Source organism: Nicotiana sylvestris, chromosome 3 (genome assembly GCF_000393655.2).
Source record: "Nicotiana sylvestris chromosome 3, ASM39365v2, whole genome shotgun sequence".
Classification (NCBI taxonomy): Eukaryota; Viridiplantae; Streptophyta; class Magnoliopsida; order Solanales; family Solanaceae; genus Nicotiana; species Nicotiana sylvestris.
The window spans coordinates 141,755,684-141,771,238 of record NC_091059.1 but is presented as its reverse complement, the minus strand read 5'-3'; the positions used below and the strand labels follow the sequence as shown (position 1 = coordinate 141,771,238).

General features: G+C 38.2%; 2 protein-coding genes across 3 annotated transcripts; one reads left to right on the top strand and one right to left on the bottom strand.

Annotated features, from left to right (window-relative positions):
• Positions 1–27: 27 nt before the first annotated feature.
• On the top strand, positions 28–3,902 carry LOC104225644 (pentatricopeptide repeat-containing protein At4g21190). The gene is made up of 6 exons (XM_009777489.2): positions 28–140; positions 288–415; positions 876–974; positions 1,158–1,301; positions 1,397–1,609; positions 3,482–3,902. The coding sequence occupies exons 2-6, from the start codon at positions 323–325 to the stop codon at positions 3,860–3,862; spliced, it is 930 nt and encodes a 309-aa protein (XP_009775791.1). The 5' UTR covers positions 28–140; positions 288–322; the 3' UTR covers positions 3,863–3,902.
• Positions 3,903–4,213: 311 nt separating this feature from the next.
• On the bottom strand, positions 4,214–14,816 carry LOC104225645 (dnaJ protein ERDJ2A-like). 2 transcript variants are annotated; one of them, XM_009777490.2, is made up of 11 exons: positions 14,648–14,816; positions 13,286–13,508; positions 13,075–13,170; positions 12,723–12,843; positions 12,414–12,520; positions 12,075–12,292; positions 8,420–8,597; positions 8,205–8,324; positions 7,222–7,308; positions 5,769–5,879; positions 4,214–5,218 (listed from the first exon to the last, which is right to left on the bottom strand). In XM_009777490.2, the coding sequence occupies exons 2-11, from the start codon at positions 13,469–13,471 to the stop codon at positions 4,379–4,381; spliced, it is 2,064 nt and encodes a 687-aa protein (XP_009775792.1). In that variant the 5' UTR covers positions 13,472–13,508; positions 14,648–14,816; the 3' UTR covers positions 4,214–4,378. The 2 variants fall into 2 exon arrangements, with proteins under 2 accessions (XP_009775792.1, XP_009775793.1); XM_009777491.2 differs by lacking the exon at positions 14,648–14,816 and adding an exon at positions 14,328–14,417.
• Positions 14,817–15,555: the final 739 nt, after the last annotated feature.

Sequence of the window (15,555 nt, the reverse complement as noted above, 5' to 3'; positions counted from 1 at the left end):
TGGAGGTCATTTGATATTTTGGTTTAGGAGCTATAAACCCTCCAGCTGAGAAAATATCTCAATTTTCTATGCCAGAAAAGGGAAGCTACTATAACGCAGTCTCTCACTTTCGACTCTCAATTAGTTGTGAACATTGTCTGGTAAATCTTTCTCTCTTTCTAATTCTGTTCTCACCCATGTCGCAGTTATTGACTATAAAAGGACTATTCTTTTTGGTGTGGAGTGTATGGATAAGGTTTAAATTCGTTTTTACTCAATTGAGTAATATTTTATCTTGTATGGTGCAGGAGTTTCAACTAATGCTTTATCTTCCCCGCTAAAAATGCTTTGTTTGAGGTATTCTCCTGTAGTTTTTACTACTAGACGACTGGAATCAATTGAACTCCCCAAGAAGAACTATAATCGTAACATTGTGGTAAGATTCTGCAGCTTTTGTAAAGACTAGCAAATTCGTCGTTCCCCACTGCTATGTTATTAGCTCTATGCTAGGCTACTAAACTGCAGCGTTAATTTCATTTTGTTTGAAAGTAATTAGAGAAAGGGTATCTGTTCATGTAGTTTTTTAAAGATTTTTGTTATACCTTTGATTTAATTAGTACCTTCATTGTTCAGAGAAGCTATTAAGTAAAAGAAAAAAAGTTGTGCAAGATCAGAGGAACTTTATGGCAACTGTAAAGAACTTCAATTTCCCTTTAGGAGGAATCGTTGGTCGCCTACATGGATGTCTAATTGAAATATGCTCAATTTGGATTTCGGTGATTCAGTATTGTTTGCCTTGTCTTCCTTTTTCTCCTTTAGCTGCATACAGCTCTTTTCTATTTTCCTCTCTTCTTGCAGTTGAAGTCACCTTTAGTCATAATTTTGATGTTCCTCAGGTGTGCGAAGCTAAAGGTCCACGACCAAGGTATCCTCGAGTGTGGAAAACTAAAAGGAAAATTGGGACCATTTCCAAGTCACTGAAGCTTGTTGAGTGTGTAAGCTTTTCTCTTTTCTAGTTTTTCTCTATGATTTGAAAGCAAAGGTCTCAACATTCTCTGCATTAGCATGAGATTTGCCTCAGTCTCTTCCGTGAAGCATGCCAGGCACCTCTCCAGAATAATATAATATTTAGTCTGGTTCAAGAGAATTTAGTTTGGTCTTGGATTTCTTTTTCGTAGATAAAGGGACTATCGAATGTCAAGGAAGAAGTCTATGGAGCTCTTGATTCTTTCATTGCATGGGAACTGGAGTTCCCTTTGATTACAGTGAAGAAAGCATTAAAGATCCTTGAGAATGAAAAGGAGTGGAAAAGGATAATTCAGGTATCTTCTTTTATTTGGTGCTCTAGTTTTTCATTCTTTGACAGGCTTGTCAGGTCCTAGAATAAATTGTATCAATCAAGCATATGTAATTATAGGTGACAAAGTGGATGCTAAGTAAGGGTCAAGGGAGAACAATGGGGAGCTATTTCACGTTGCTAAATGCCTTGGGCGAGGATGGAAGACTTGAGGAAGCTGAAGAGCTTTGGCTGAAACTATTCTCTGACAATCTGGAAAGCATGCCTCGTATTTTCTTTCAGAAAATGATCTCCATATACTATCACAGGGAGATGAATGACAAGATGTTTGAGGTATCCCGCATCTGTTTACTTTTTCCTTTTTCTCTTCCTTCAATTTATTGGTTTCTCTCCCAATCATATCTTGGTACTTCCTCTTTTATTTCCATGAAATAGTGCCTTTTCTTTCACTACCCATGATCCCTTAGGCCTCTGCAATTAAGCACAAAAGCACAGAAATGAAAAGTGGAATTACCCCAAAAGAGAGTGACACATATAATAAATGCGGATTAGTGGATGATCTCTGTAGAACCTCTACAGGTAAAAAAGTTTAAGCTTTTGACAGAATTCATATAGCCGACAACTTGTTCGGGACTGAGGCGTAGTTGTTGTTTTGACAAAGTCAAAGAAGACCTAATAATGCACCTATTTACACTGGTGGAAATGTTTTATAAGTGGATATAATATATATAAAGAGGGGGTTATCTGAGTTCCAGATGCTACCTATGTGAAAGGGAGGTTGAGGATAATTCCCACAGGTTCTTACATTGTGTTGGTACCTCTCAATTGTGGAAAATGTTCCTAAGTATGGTTGGAATGAGTTGGGTTATGCCAAAGCTAACTATTGATCTCCTAAGATGCTGGTGTAGTGTAGCTGGGGGTGTAGATCAGAAGAAATGGGGGAGAAAGATTCCAGCGTGTATTTGGTGGACAATGTGGAGTGAAAGAAATTCCAGATGTTTGAGGATCAAAGATATTCCATCCAGATAATAAAATTGAATTGTATATTAATGTTTTTATTTTGGTGTAAGAGCAACCTTGTAAATGATTGTGAATCTAAACTCGAAATCATAGAGTCCCTGTAAGTTTTTATCTGGGGGATCTTTTATTTTGCCAATCTGGGAATGTAATTTGTTTTCTCAGTACAACCTTTGTACTGATAGATAGATGAAAATGCTATACCATTCTCAAAAAGAAGATAATATATATAGTCTGAAAATAATATTGAAATTGTAAGTTAAAGTATTACATTGTCTCAATTGGTAGATTAAAGCTAGATTGGCTAAGTTAACCTGTGAAAATCTCCCAGCTACACCATGGGTAATGCCTTTCTCCTAATTCTGACCAAAAAAAGCAGCTTTTCGAGTTGCTAAACTACTAATCCATTTATGAGTTTTCGTTTTTTACTTGACGTGAGCATTAAGAAGCAGAAACATTTTTATAGCTTAGTGATTCTAAATTGAGGAGTACCTTTTGTGCCATTAGTTAGGCTTTCAGGAATGAAAAGGTAAACTTTTTTTAACGCATTTTGAGATTACTCAAAAAGGAAAGGTTGACTGTCATGATTGGACTTGTATGGTACATCTAACTTGTCGGGGGTGCCAAATTTGTATGAACCTTATATGGTACATGTAACTTGTCCCTCAAGCCAGATTACTGGTGAAAGTTGTTGCCTTTGGTTAGGCTTTCAGGAATTAAAAGTTAATAAGTTGTCTTGGGAAGAGTAAACTGAGACGAGTGAACCTTCTGTTAACATACAAAATGTAGCAATTCTTTTTAACAAATGAACACGATTTTGAATTTACTCAAAAAGAAAGCTTGAAGGTTAATTTTGGTGGGTGTACTAAGTTTGTAGACTTATTGTGGTACTGTATGAACGTTATATGCTACATGTGACTTGTTCCTCACCTTTGTCACCAAGCCGGGGAACCTCTCTCCAGATTTACGGGCTTTAGTTTAGCTACTTTTGCTTCTACTCTTTCGGTATGAGAAGGTATAGATTGCATTGGAAGCGTTTGGGAGTTCCTTATTCTACTTTCAGTTGACACTATATTTTGGTAGGAAGCTTTTTTTCTACATGAACCATCAATGTATTGTATTCTTTAATTGATTTAATGTATCTGTCTTGTTCTATTGCTGAATATCTGGATTTGTGTTCATCTGCAGATATTCGCAGACATGGAAGAACTTGGTATTAGGCCCACTGTGGCGGTTGTCACAATGGTGGGAAATGTTTTTCAGAAACTTGGAATGTTGGACAAGTACCAGAAATTGAACAAGAAATACCCACCCCCAAAGTGGGAATATCGATACATAAAAGGAAAGAGGGTCAAAATAAGAACAAAAGATCTTTATAACTCTAATAATAGTGATGTTGTAAGTAAGTCTGAAGAAGTAGGTGAGTCTGAGTTAGGCGACCAATCAAAAGATCAAGCAGATGAAGTTGATGAAGATTATGTAGAGCAACTCAAAGAAGTTGACGAGTATGAACCTGGTGAAATATCAACTGTACCTAGCGAATCAAGGGAATCTTCTATGTTAACTTAATGCTTTGTATCCTATCAAAAATCTCATTGTTTGACATTTATTACTGCATTGCCTCTCGTGTGAGATGAACTTAACTGCTCATCATCAAATGAACCAGTAACGACACTAAAACCATAGATGTAATTTAAGTTAATCTGACTGCAGAAGTGGGGTTGTAGTCGTTGAGGGGTAATTCTCTTTGAATCGATAACCTCGTGCATATGCCAAGAGGAAGAGCGTACGAGTTTGTATATGGGCGAAGGTTGAGAACAATTATAGGAACCAAATTTTCCGAAGGGAAGGGATTGGGGGTAAAAGATCATTTGGTGCACATGTAGAGGGAGAAATCAGAAATTTGAATGAAAGTAGAAATTGGTCCAAACCATGTAGAATTTTATGTGAAACTGTTAAAAATAAATTTTCTCAAATTGTGGCTCATTCAGTACCAAGAAACCAATTCTAGAAAATGAGTAACACTATTCCAATTTCCAGAGTACATCAAGAGACAGACCCTTTCACCCCTCATGCGCCTTGACCTTATTTTCTACCTTTTCTTCGAGCGGAGCCATTAGCAAGGCCCTTTCTATTATTATTCAGTTTCTCAACCTCAGGCTCAGGCTCATCTTCATCTTCATCCTCATCCTCATCCTCACTATACTCGCTTTGATCGCCCTCTTCGTCTTCTTCAATGTCATCTTCATCCTCTTCTTCATCTTCAAGGTTATTCTTCCCCTGCACTCCTTCAGCCACATGACCGCCTCGACTTCCAGCTCTGCTCCTTTTCAATATTTTTAGTTTTAAGCTTGTCTTCGTGTCGCACCCAATCCACGTGTCACACATCAAATGACAGTTTAAATTGTAATTTCCGGCCTGTGGAGCTTGGATCTTGCCCAACACCAGTCGACACCCGCTCTTAACTTTTGCGACAGCATCTTTAACAGCGGCAGTGATCTCCTCCATACTTGCCCCTGATGCTTCCATTTTCGCTTCAGTTATTGCTGAAGCAGTTGTTATGGCTGCTGCTTCATCGATAAAGTTGATACTTTCGGAAAACCAGACATCATTTGAATTGGCATCTGCAAGTAAAAACCAGAAATTTTCTCCCTTGGAGAACGGATAGTATGGGGAGTGTGGAACGGCTGCAATCAAACCATTAGCACGTCTGAGAGTCACCCATGCCTGAATTGTGACAATGTCCCCCTCTTGTATGCCTTCCTCCCCCTCAGTCTCGCAAGTAAATTCAATTGTTGCACTAGGAATCAATTCCAGTACCTTCTCCACGTCTTGTACTTCAGAAGAAGAGAGGCCAGCAACACCAGAAAGCAGCTCGGCACGTTCTTGAAGGGTCATGTCCTGGAGGTCCTGTAGCGTACGCACCTTACATGGACAACAAAAACTAAAGGTTATGCCTATGACAAGAACCATGCCAGGAATAATAATGACACAACAATTAGAGCGTAGTAAATAGGAACAGAAACAAGACTGTTGCCTGTACCGTACCATTTAATGAACCTAATATAGCATGCCTAAGATTTAGAACTTACGGATATCCATCAACTGGACAAGAAAGAACTTAAAGCTTCCAGGAGCTAGAATTTTTTTAGCATTTTTTAAATGATGGTTAATCTATGTGCGAGAAAGAGAAACGGACATTGTTAGTAAATTTATTCAGGAAAAAAAAGGCTAACAATTGAAGTGAAATTGAATGGTATCCAAGAGATGTCAGAAAACGACTTTTCCGTTTCATTGCATTCGCTTGGACCAAATGGTTTGAAAAGCTCAACCAAAATCTTGTATCCATTTAAAAGGAAATAAAATAGATGATACAAAAACACTAACAAAATAAACTATGCTTTCCTAATAACTGTCTAGAGCTATCTTCTTATGGAACATCTCTAATATGTCTGGATAGGAAAAGAACGCTTACCTTCTTCCCTATCTTTGTGATGACTGCATCACTGAAATGTGGAAGCTGCAAAAGTGAAGCAACACCTTCAGAGGATCCTGAACCTGCCTTCCTAGCACTAAGAGGAACGGCCTGCATCCACAACAGACGCACAAGATTCAATTTTCTGAAAAGCTGAAGAAGCTTTTCTTTTAACGCGGATAATTTAAGGTCTCGCGGCTTTTAAAATAATGAAAGAAAGCATGGGTTTGACATTGACCTACCAACTGGGTCAGTTAAAATTTCCAGGGGGTAGGGACCGGCTCCAGCCCCCAAACCAGTTGTACTAGCTTTTACTAGGTGACGCCCTTTTTTTTGTTTTGGTAACTTATTCTATAATCATAATATTGAAGGATGTAAAGCATAACAGTGTAAAATGTAAAATATTACTAAAACTGAAAATTAATACTATTTAAGAGAAATATCTCACATATTATTAACTTTGAAATGAATTCCAAATGGAATACCTAGAAATCTCAGATTGAAACCTCGTTATTTATGGAAGACTTCAAAGAAAACTTGATGATTGTTTCAAAGAATTCTTCAAATTGAAACCTCAAGTCAAGTATTATTAAAATGTAAGTTACTTTTTCTCAATTACGAGCCAATTCAGTCCTGGTCACGCCTATAGCCAAGCCCGGGTCCATCCGTGCCGAATTTGGGCTACATTTGGGACCAATATAGCCCTGCCTTTTCATCTGGGACAGTCTTGGACCTCCTTTCTGGTCCGGATTGGCCCGTTTGCTAGGCCAACCTGTCCCAGTTGCCAGCTCTAGTTGACATTTGACGAAAATCTAGTTTTCTGACGTGTATGGTGGAACTCATAGATTACCTCCCTTAAGATCAAAACATAATCAAAGTATCTCCTTGTGGGTGTAAAAAACTTTTCCAAATACTCCCTTTCTGCTAATTCAACCTAAGATAAACTTTACCAGTAGGGCAGTAACAACCACCAATGCCACCCCTCTTCAGCACAGGTCTGAAGGCAATCCTATGTATGAAGTACTTAACCCATGAAACTTTAAATCTCCTATTTCCTAATTCCTTACAATTAATCTTCTTTCTCACTAACAATATGTGCAGGGATTAATTTCAAAAACAGAAAAAGAAGGCATAATTTAAGAGAAAATAGTCTCTTAGAGGATGTTTTAAAAGAAAGTACTAAGGATATGTCTGACACATTTATTACACAAGGGCATTTTAGAACATAAAAGTATTAAGGTTCATCTAGTGTGTGGTTGTCGGATGTCATATACACTTGCGTTACAATTGATGTTTAAGTTAATTGCAGGGGGGTGTTCAGCGAAATCTTCAGCCAGTTTTATGACAACAAGGAGGTCATTGGCAAGTTTCAATATTTGGTTGAATTTTTCCAGCAATTTTTTCCAAAGAGACAATCAGAGCAGAATCGCTCAAACAGCAGTAAATCAAAGACCTGAATTATGCACTGGGATAGCTCGATGACTCCGATTGCAGGCCTTAGCCAACCATGTCCCTTAGCAGTGCGTGGCACTGTTGCCATCTGCATGCAACAATAAACAAGGGTACTAACTCCAAGTCACAATTGAAAAAAGAGGGCAGACGAGAAACCAAAATTAAAGTGTAAAGTCAGACTTATACTTGCCAACACATACAGAACAGCAGCAAATGATATTCACGCCACCAAAACAAAAAACATCTATAAGAAATAAACTAAGTCTAAGCAAACTATCTAGAATATACAATACCGATCCAAATTTTCTCTCCAAACGTTACAATCTAACCGCCATAAATATGTCAAGGAATGTGAAATACTGTTCTAGTTTCTTCATTTGTCCTCATAATTTACATTTTACTATGATGTTGCAAACAAGAATGTCGACAAGGAGTCTGGATTGTTGAAGAACAAAAAGAGAAGCTAAAGAACGGAAATTTGGTTCAGACAATTAATGAAAACTTGCTAAAAACGTGTCAACCTGGACTTATTGATGAATGTCAAAGCCAGGTCAGTTTCCCAAGAATGTTTCAGGTTTGAGCTTTGCCTTTTCATGTCTACTCTATTATCATAGCAATCTTGTATTTCATTTAGTATTTTAGCCTTTTATTTACTTTGGAGTGCCTGTTGTGATTGTTTCTGTTTGCATAATAAAAGGCATTATGTTCTTTAGCAGGAAAGGTTTCCATCAGTATCCCAGTAATTCCATCACAAATTCAATATATCAAATTCAACTCAAAGTACTGAGATAGGAGTCGGATTTGGTATTTGAATATTTTTTGTCGACATACCAGTAAGAGAATAACTTGAAACTAGAATCAGACATGTCATCTGACGAATAATAATAGCACGAAACTTAACTCTGGGAGTGAAAAACTGCATGATACTAGTAACGCCCTGCAAGAGTAATGCCCCTTGCTTTAAGAGGTAACGCAAAAAATTACCTTGATCAGCCCTTCCAGAAGACGAGGCACAAGCTGCAGCATATTTTTGTAATCTTGCCGCAAGTTACTAGAGAAAGTGTCTGCTTTGCGAAGTAAATGGGCTTGAATCAACATCTCTGCCTGAAAAAAGGAAGGGAATTAAACTTAGCTACAAGAGATTCATGACAAATACAAAATGCTTCAGTTATCATGGTTAGATCTCCTATTAGCTTCACCTTAACAAGAGCAGGATGTTGTTTCCAGAATTTTGCTTGTTCCTGCCTGGCATTCTTACCATCCAGGTTTAATTCACTTTTCACAAGTTTGAAGAGTTCCTGAAGAGGTTCTTCATCGGCTCTTCGAACTGGAATATCCATGAATTCAGCTGCCTTAATGAAGACATCCAGAACTTTGCTGTCATTTCAAGTGTCACAAGCAGTTTAAAAGACAATAAAAATATCACAATATGAGCACACTTAATATCAACCAAGGCAAAAGCCTTTTTTTTTTATAAGGTAAATTGTATTAATCAAAAGGGATAGAACTCCCGTGTACAAGAAGTATAGAAAAAAGTAGAGAATTTACAACATAACATGATTCTCTACAAAAGAAGCTCAATCTTCCATACACGTAGGTGCTATATGGGTGCACCAGAATGCGATTAAAGATAAAAGACTTCCTAAGGTGAGAAAAACTAGACTCAATCCCCTCAAAGGCTCTCATATTTCTCTCCCCCCAAACTATCCACATGAGAGCTAAGGGAGCGAACGTCCACGCCTTTTGCTTTCTTCTTCGACGGGAACCGGCCCAGCTGTATAGCATTTCCTTAACAGTGCTAGACATGACCCATTGAACTCCAAAGAAGCACAAGATTGCTCTCCACAGGCCCGCTGCAACAGGGCAATGCAGTAACAGGTGATCAACTTCTTCCCCTGAAATTTTACACATGTAGCACCAACTAACAACTGTAATTCCTCTCTTCCGCAAATTTTCAGCAATCAAGATCACCCCTCTCGCTGCTAGCCATGCAAAGAAACACACCTTCGTGGGCATTTTAGGAATCCAGATTGATGAGCATGGAAAATTGGCCTCATCTCTCACCAGCATGATCTGGTAATAAGACTTGACGCTGAACAGACCATCTCCACGCATCCCCCATCTCCAAGAGTCGCTAGAAGTGTGTGTCCTATGTTGGCCATATAATAGTGCCAACAAATCTGAGAGTTCTGCAATCTCCCAATCTTGCATGTTCCTTCTAAATGAGAGGTCTCGTACTATGCCCCTTCATGCTCCTTGCGAATCTGTTGGACCATCAATTCCTTCTGGTTCGAAACTCTGTAGACGTTGGGGAAAGAGACCTTCAGAGTATCCTCTCCACACCATCTATGATTCCAAAAGCTGATTCTCTTTCCATCTCCCACCCTATAAGTGATGTTTTCATTAAAGTCTTCCCAATTCTTCATGATGCTTCGCCACATGCCACACCCAAAAGGTGATGTGATTGCCTTAGTCCTCCAGCGCCCTCTCGTGGAATCATACTTTTCTACTATGACCTCCCTCCATAAAGCATGATCTTCTATCCTGAATCTCCACAGCCACTTCCCTAATAAAACTGTATTGAATACCCTAAGATCTTTTACTCCTAGACCCCCCACTTCTTTGGGGAAGTGACTATCTGCCAATTCACCAGATGAAACTTTCTAGTTCCATCCGCCGCATCCCAAAGAAAATTCCTTTGAAACCGCTCTAGTTTTTCTACGACGCTCACAGGAGCTTGCAGCAGGGACAAGTAATATGTGGGCATGGACGATAAGGTGCTTTTAATAAGCACTTCCTTACTGCCTTTTGATAAGTAGCGTTTCTGCCATCCTGCTAATCTTTTTTACACCCTTTCGATTACTAGGTTCCAAACTGAAGTATCCTTGTGCAAAGCTCCCAAAGGGAGGCCCAAATAATTAGTGAGGAGAGAGCCCACCTTACATTTGAGAACGTGAGACAAAGCATTAATGTTAGCAACGTCACCCACTGGAAAAATCTCACACTTGCCAAGGTTGATTTTTAGGCCTGATACTATCTGGAACCACTGCAGGACATGTTTCAGGTAGGTCAGTTGCTCTATATCCGCGTCACAAAAAACCAGTGTGTCATCCGCAAAAAGCAAATGAGAGACTCTTCGTGCACTGGGCACCCCGATCAGAGCTGAGAATCCTCGCAAGAAACCTCCGCCTGCAACGCGATCCATCATTTTACTCAGCGCATCCATCACTAAAATAAATAGATTGGGTGATAGTGGGTCATCTTGCCTGAGACCCATGGAGCTGCCAAAGAAACCACACGGGCTACCATTAACCATAACAGAAAATCTGACTGAGGAAATGCAGTACTTGATCCATCCCCTCCATCTAGCCCCAAATCTCATTTGCATCATGATGAAATCCAGGAAATTCCAATTCACATGGTCGAAAGCCTTCTCAAGGTCCAATTTGCATAGTAAGCCGGGTTCTCTATTTATCCTTCTGGAGTCTACCAATTCATTTGCCACCAAAGTTGTGTCCAGGATTTGCCTTCCTTCCACAAATGCATTCTGGGAGGACGACACTGTCACGTCAAGAACCCTCTTGAGCCTATTGGATAGCACTTTAGAAATAATCTTGTAAATGCTCCCCACTAGACTAATAGGCATGTAGTCTGTGATAGAAGTTGCACCCTCTTTCTTAGGCACAATGGTAATAAAAGAAGCATTGATGCTTCTCTCGAAAACATCAATCAAGTGGAAGTATTCAATGGCTTCCATTAATTCCCCCTTAATGGTGTCCCAAAAAACCTGGAAAAAGGCCAAGGAAAAACCATCAGGCCCAGGGGCCTTATCACCAGTACAACTCGACACAATTTCGTGCAACTCCTCCTCCTCGAAAGCCTTCTCTAGCCACTCATTGTCTCCCTCCCCTATATGGTTGAACTCTATTCCCCCTAAAGTAGGCCTCCAGCTAGCTTCCTCCTTGTACAATTTTTCATAAAACCCCACTATTGCCCCTTTGACCTCTTCCTCTCCCTCCATTCTCACCCCATCCACCACTATAGATTGTATGAAATTCCTCCTTCGATTTGCAACCGCGACCAAGGCAAAAACCTTAATGTTCAGAGATTGAGGATTCGGAGCAGCCTCGAGAACGTAAAATTTCAACTAGAATTTCATAAGGTTAGTGAATGTCCAAATAAGCAGGATAGCGACCATGCAGAGGTAAGTGTATTGTCTTCAAACATATTCATGTAAGATGTTAGAGGGGACAATATGCAAGGCATATGCATCTGGACTTGATTCCTCTTGGTATATAAACTCAATCAACCAATCAGCTATCTATCAATCCAAGTGATATATCTCCAGTACCAAAAATGTTTGTCATTATTTAGCTCAGAATTGATAAAAGAAATAATTATATCTCTGACTGGATGTGAACATAATCTATCCAGAAGAACAATAGAAGCTAAATAGCAATTAACAAATAGCTGATCTACATTGGTTAAGCACATGTATCATGGAGGGCAGCAAAGAAATGGAGATTTGACTAATACGGACAAAATCTGTGCACTAGTTAAAGATTTATACCAAAGTTTGAATGAGTTTTCTCCGACAAAGACAACTATTTATATCTTTCTTTCTTTTCTGAGGATGTACAAATTTCAAAAGAAGTTTTTGGTTTTTTTCCCCTTCTTTTTAAAGATAAATTCAAGGGAGTTAATTTGTTCAGGTAAGAAGACATTCAAATGAGCTAGTATTACTACTTCATTAATGGACCATCATATTTTACATGAGGTTTCATGATGCAACCTGTCTAATGTATTTTATGTATTAAACAATTATAGTGCATATGTTTGGAAAAATGTTTTTACCTTGGAGCCAAGGAGGGCTTCACTAGATCAAAATAAGTGGCTAAAGTTTCACGCCTGACAAAATTTCCCCCATATTTTGATGCTCTTGATAGATAAACAACGCCAAATGCCATTGGCAACAGTATAAAGCCTCCAAGAATCCAAATTAATAATATCCCACCAGATGCACCATTGAAATCAAGCAGAAACTGAGGAAGTGCAATTCCCATTTGAAAACCCTACAGCAGGATGTAATATTGTTAATATATGTGTAAGGACTTCAAGGCACTGAACATATTTCTCTCATTCCACATAGATAAGAGGACTAGTATAATTTTGTTACTGGATAAAATGCAACACCTGTCTGCCATCTGGATGTCCATATTTCTCAAAATTCTCCCTTGAGACTGGATCTGTCAGCGCCTGGTAAGCTTTGGAAATATACTCCACGAAATACTTATTAGCAGCTGAAAATGGAGAAGAAAATTGATTAATAACTGGTAAGCACAGATCACAATACAGAATAGCCGATTCTTTATCAATTTTTGTTCCTCTTTCTTCTTTTCCTTTACATACTCTTCTTTTTTTTTTTCTTTTTTCTTTTTTGTGAGACGGAACTTCATCAATTAGATGTAGACATATTAACTGCATCTCCGTAACACCTCTCACCTGGATCAGGGTTTTTGTCTGGATGGTATTGTATTGAAAGTCTCCTATATGCCTTCTTTATTACAGATTCGGAAACTCCTGGTTCTAGCCCAAGAATACTGAATGGATCAAAAGCTTCAATCTGATTCAAAAGAAAGGGCTACGATGTCAGCCAGATCCAGACAAAAATCACTGTAAACTTTACATGCAACAACTCTTGGCTCGTGTTTTCTTTTTCCAATTCTTTTGGGGCAGGAGGCGTGGAGGGGAGTCGCGATAGCAGCTTTTCCTAACATTGATATGCAAGGAGAAAAATCTAGGATGACCTATTAATCTCATTTAGAGAAGTAATTCTAACGTGGTTGACTTTCACCTCACGACTACTTTGCTTGATGGAATAAACAAGGAAGACCACAATAACCCAAAGCAGCAGCACGGTCAAGTTGCTACACGATAGAAAATTAGAGATCTGCACGAGGAAATTCAAAGATTAGACAACAGGACATTGGGTTGTAATACCAATAATAATCTCCATGCACACATCCAACATAAAATAAAATATAGATGCTTGGTTGATAGCTCACCCTTCGAAAAACGGATTTGTGATATTTTCCAGATCGAGTGCAAACTGAACACTCACAGTGAATACTCTTATCCTTCTTTGAAGCAGCACGAAGTAATTTAAGTATTGTATAGGGTACTAAGGGTAGGGCAATTACTGACAATATAAAAATTGGGAATAAGGCACTATTTTCTCCAGAGTCAGCCATGTGAACTTCTGCACAGATAGCTTATAGATGCTATAGCCTGCAAAAATGAGATAGTATCAATAAATTGATTATAACAGTACCAAGTAGGGTTAGCAGCCTTAATTACAATACATGCAAAAAGATAGAAATACAAGGGACCCTGCGGTGGTCGAGGATTTTCAGATGCACGATGTGGATAATAATGATAGCTAACTATACTGCACTACTTTTTTTATGACGATGGTGTATGGACTAGCTTGCGCACATCCAATTATTTCACTGGGTATCTGCTACCTCCCACCAACACGGGTACCTGGTAACTCTGCCCGTCAAGGCTTGGGCAGACAGAATAAATCAGCTAGCATTTTTTACCTCAACGATACTGCCCTATTTCTACTTATATGGGTGGAAAACAACTTTTTTGTTTGGGTTTTTACTTTTGGTATACTTCTTGTATACAAGTGTCTTTTGCCCAATTTCATTAGTAAAAATTATTACTTTATCAAGACAATCTACACTGCACTGTTTCTAAAGAATCCTACTTGGCCTTGAAAGACAAATCATTTAGTATTGGAATAAAACCAGATGGATACAGAGGATTCGTATAGCTGAATCCAGCTGGTGATGCATATGCAGTATTCGAATTGAAGCGTGTGTGATTGATACCATACTATACCAGCTCCTAACATCATGATAGGCAATTGTAGGGAAAATAACTGAATTATCAGTGGAGTTCAATTCAATCAACTGATCCATTCATATATAAGCTGGCAAATTAGTATATACAGTGTAGCACCTTTCCTCCTGAAATATAACGTGGAGGATTGAATTGAACCTCAATAGCACATAAACATAAATGAACTATGTAAACAGTAACCTATCAGTAATCTCGCGAATGAGTAAACCCATTAAACCCGTCGGAGCAATCATCATAATCGGGGTTCTAAATTTGCAAGCTCGAATCCCGCATAGGACAAATAAGATGAGAAATCGAAGTTATTCTTCTTCTCAGACAACGACAAAGCCCATATAAAGACTCTCATTTGACGTGCAAGTTAAGACCAAGAGCAGGTTTAGGTCAAAAAGTGACAGCCTATATTAATTCATCAGTCAGCACCCAAACAAACTATTTCCTCAAAAGTCAAAATCGAAGATTTGCATAGAAACGAAATGGGAGAATGAAAAGAAGAATCTTGCCTCTGTGGATATGTTCGATTCTCCAAGTGCAGTGAGAACTGCAAAATTCAGCTGTGGAGGTTAAAATTGGATTTGAGGTCTGGTAACCCAAAACGTAAATCTCAATTCTCAAGTAGTTGTTTACTTTGCAACTTGGAATTGAAAATTGTGGGTTTAAGGATTTGACATTGAAGCATTCAATGCGAAATCTAACGTAATACAGTAGAAGATTTTTACAATCTTTTTCTTACTGCTGGAACCGGGACCATGAAGTTGAGGGTAAAATTGTACCTTTTGCAGTAAACAAAATCTTGCATGAAACATGTGTTTTTTTTCTTTTTAATCTTAATAAAGTATTCAAAATATATATTTTTTCCATTTATACCCTTATACAAATAAATTCTCTCATACTTGCCCTTGCATAACTAGAGGCGAATTTAGAATTTGGAGGTGATGGATGCCCAATTTCCTTTAATTTATACCTTGTAGTAATAAATAATATAGAGTTTGTTCGAAACGTTTGATCGATTTATTTTTTAGTTTATTCGGGCAATTTAAAAAGTATTTTTTATTTGCAAATATGAAAATTATATCTCTTTTTTTAGTCCATACTTGTGAGTTTCACTTATATGTTATTATTGTTGTTGTCTGTCAATTACATCTTAGACCTCAAGTTGCAACTTAGCATTTTAAAGAAGGAATCACACCTTTATTATTAACAATATAAATAAAATCAATATTTTCACTAGGGGATTACATCTTTTTTTGTATGCTAAAAATAAATTTGCACAAGTAAAATAACTGTCGCAACCCAATTTCTATGATAGACCGTGATGGCGTCCAACAACGTTGTTAGGTAAGCCAACATTAATCAATCTAGTGGGTTTTCGGTGTAATTAAATTACTAAGTGGATAACATTTCCTCATTG

What these genes read in the sequence shown, in the direction of transcription:
- LOC104225644 (XM_009777489.2), top strand. Translation starts at nt 323, where the DNA reads ATGCTTTGTTTGAGGTATTCTCCTGTAGTTTTTACTACTAGACGACTG. An exon ending in CACTGAAGCTTGTTGAGTGT is followed by an intron (nt 975 to 1,157) that starts GTAAGCTTTTCT and finishes TCTTTTTCGTAG; the next exon opens with ATAAAGGGACTATCGAATGT. An exon ending in TGAATGACAAGATGTTTGAG is followed by an intron (nt 1,610 to 3,481) that starts GTATCCCGCATC and finishes GTTCATCTGCAG; the next exon opens with ATATTCGCAGACATGGAAGA.
- LOC104225645 (XM_009777490.2), bottom strand. Translation starts at nt 13,471, where the DNA reads ATGGCTGACTCTGGAGAAAATAGTGCCTTATTCCCAATTTTTATATTG. An exon ending in AAGCCCTCCTTGGCTCCAAG is followed by an intron (nt 8,598 to 12,074) that starts GTAAAAACATTT and finishes TTGAAATGACAG; the next exon opens with CAAAGTTCTGGATGTCTTCA. An exon ending in TCACAAAGATAGGGAAGAAG is followed by an intron (nt 5,219 to 5,768) that starts GTAAGCGTTCTT and finishes TGTCCATGTAAG; the next exon opens with GTGCGTACGCTACAGGACCT.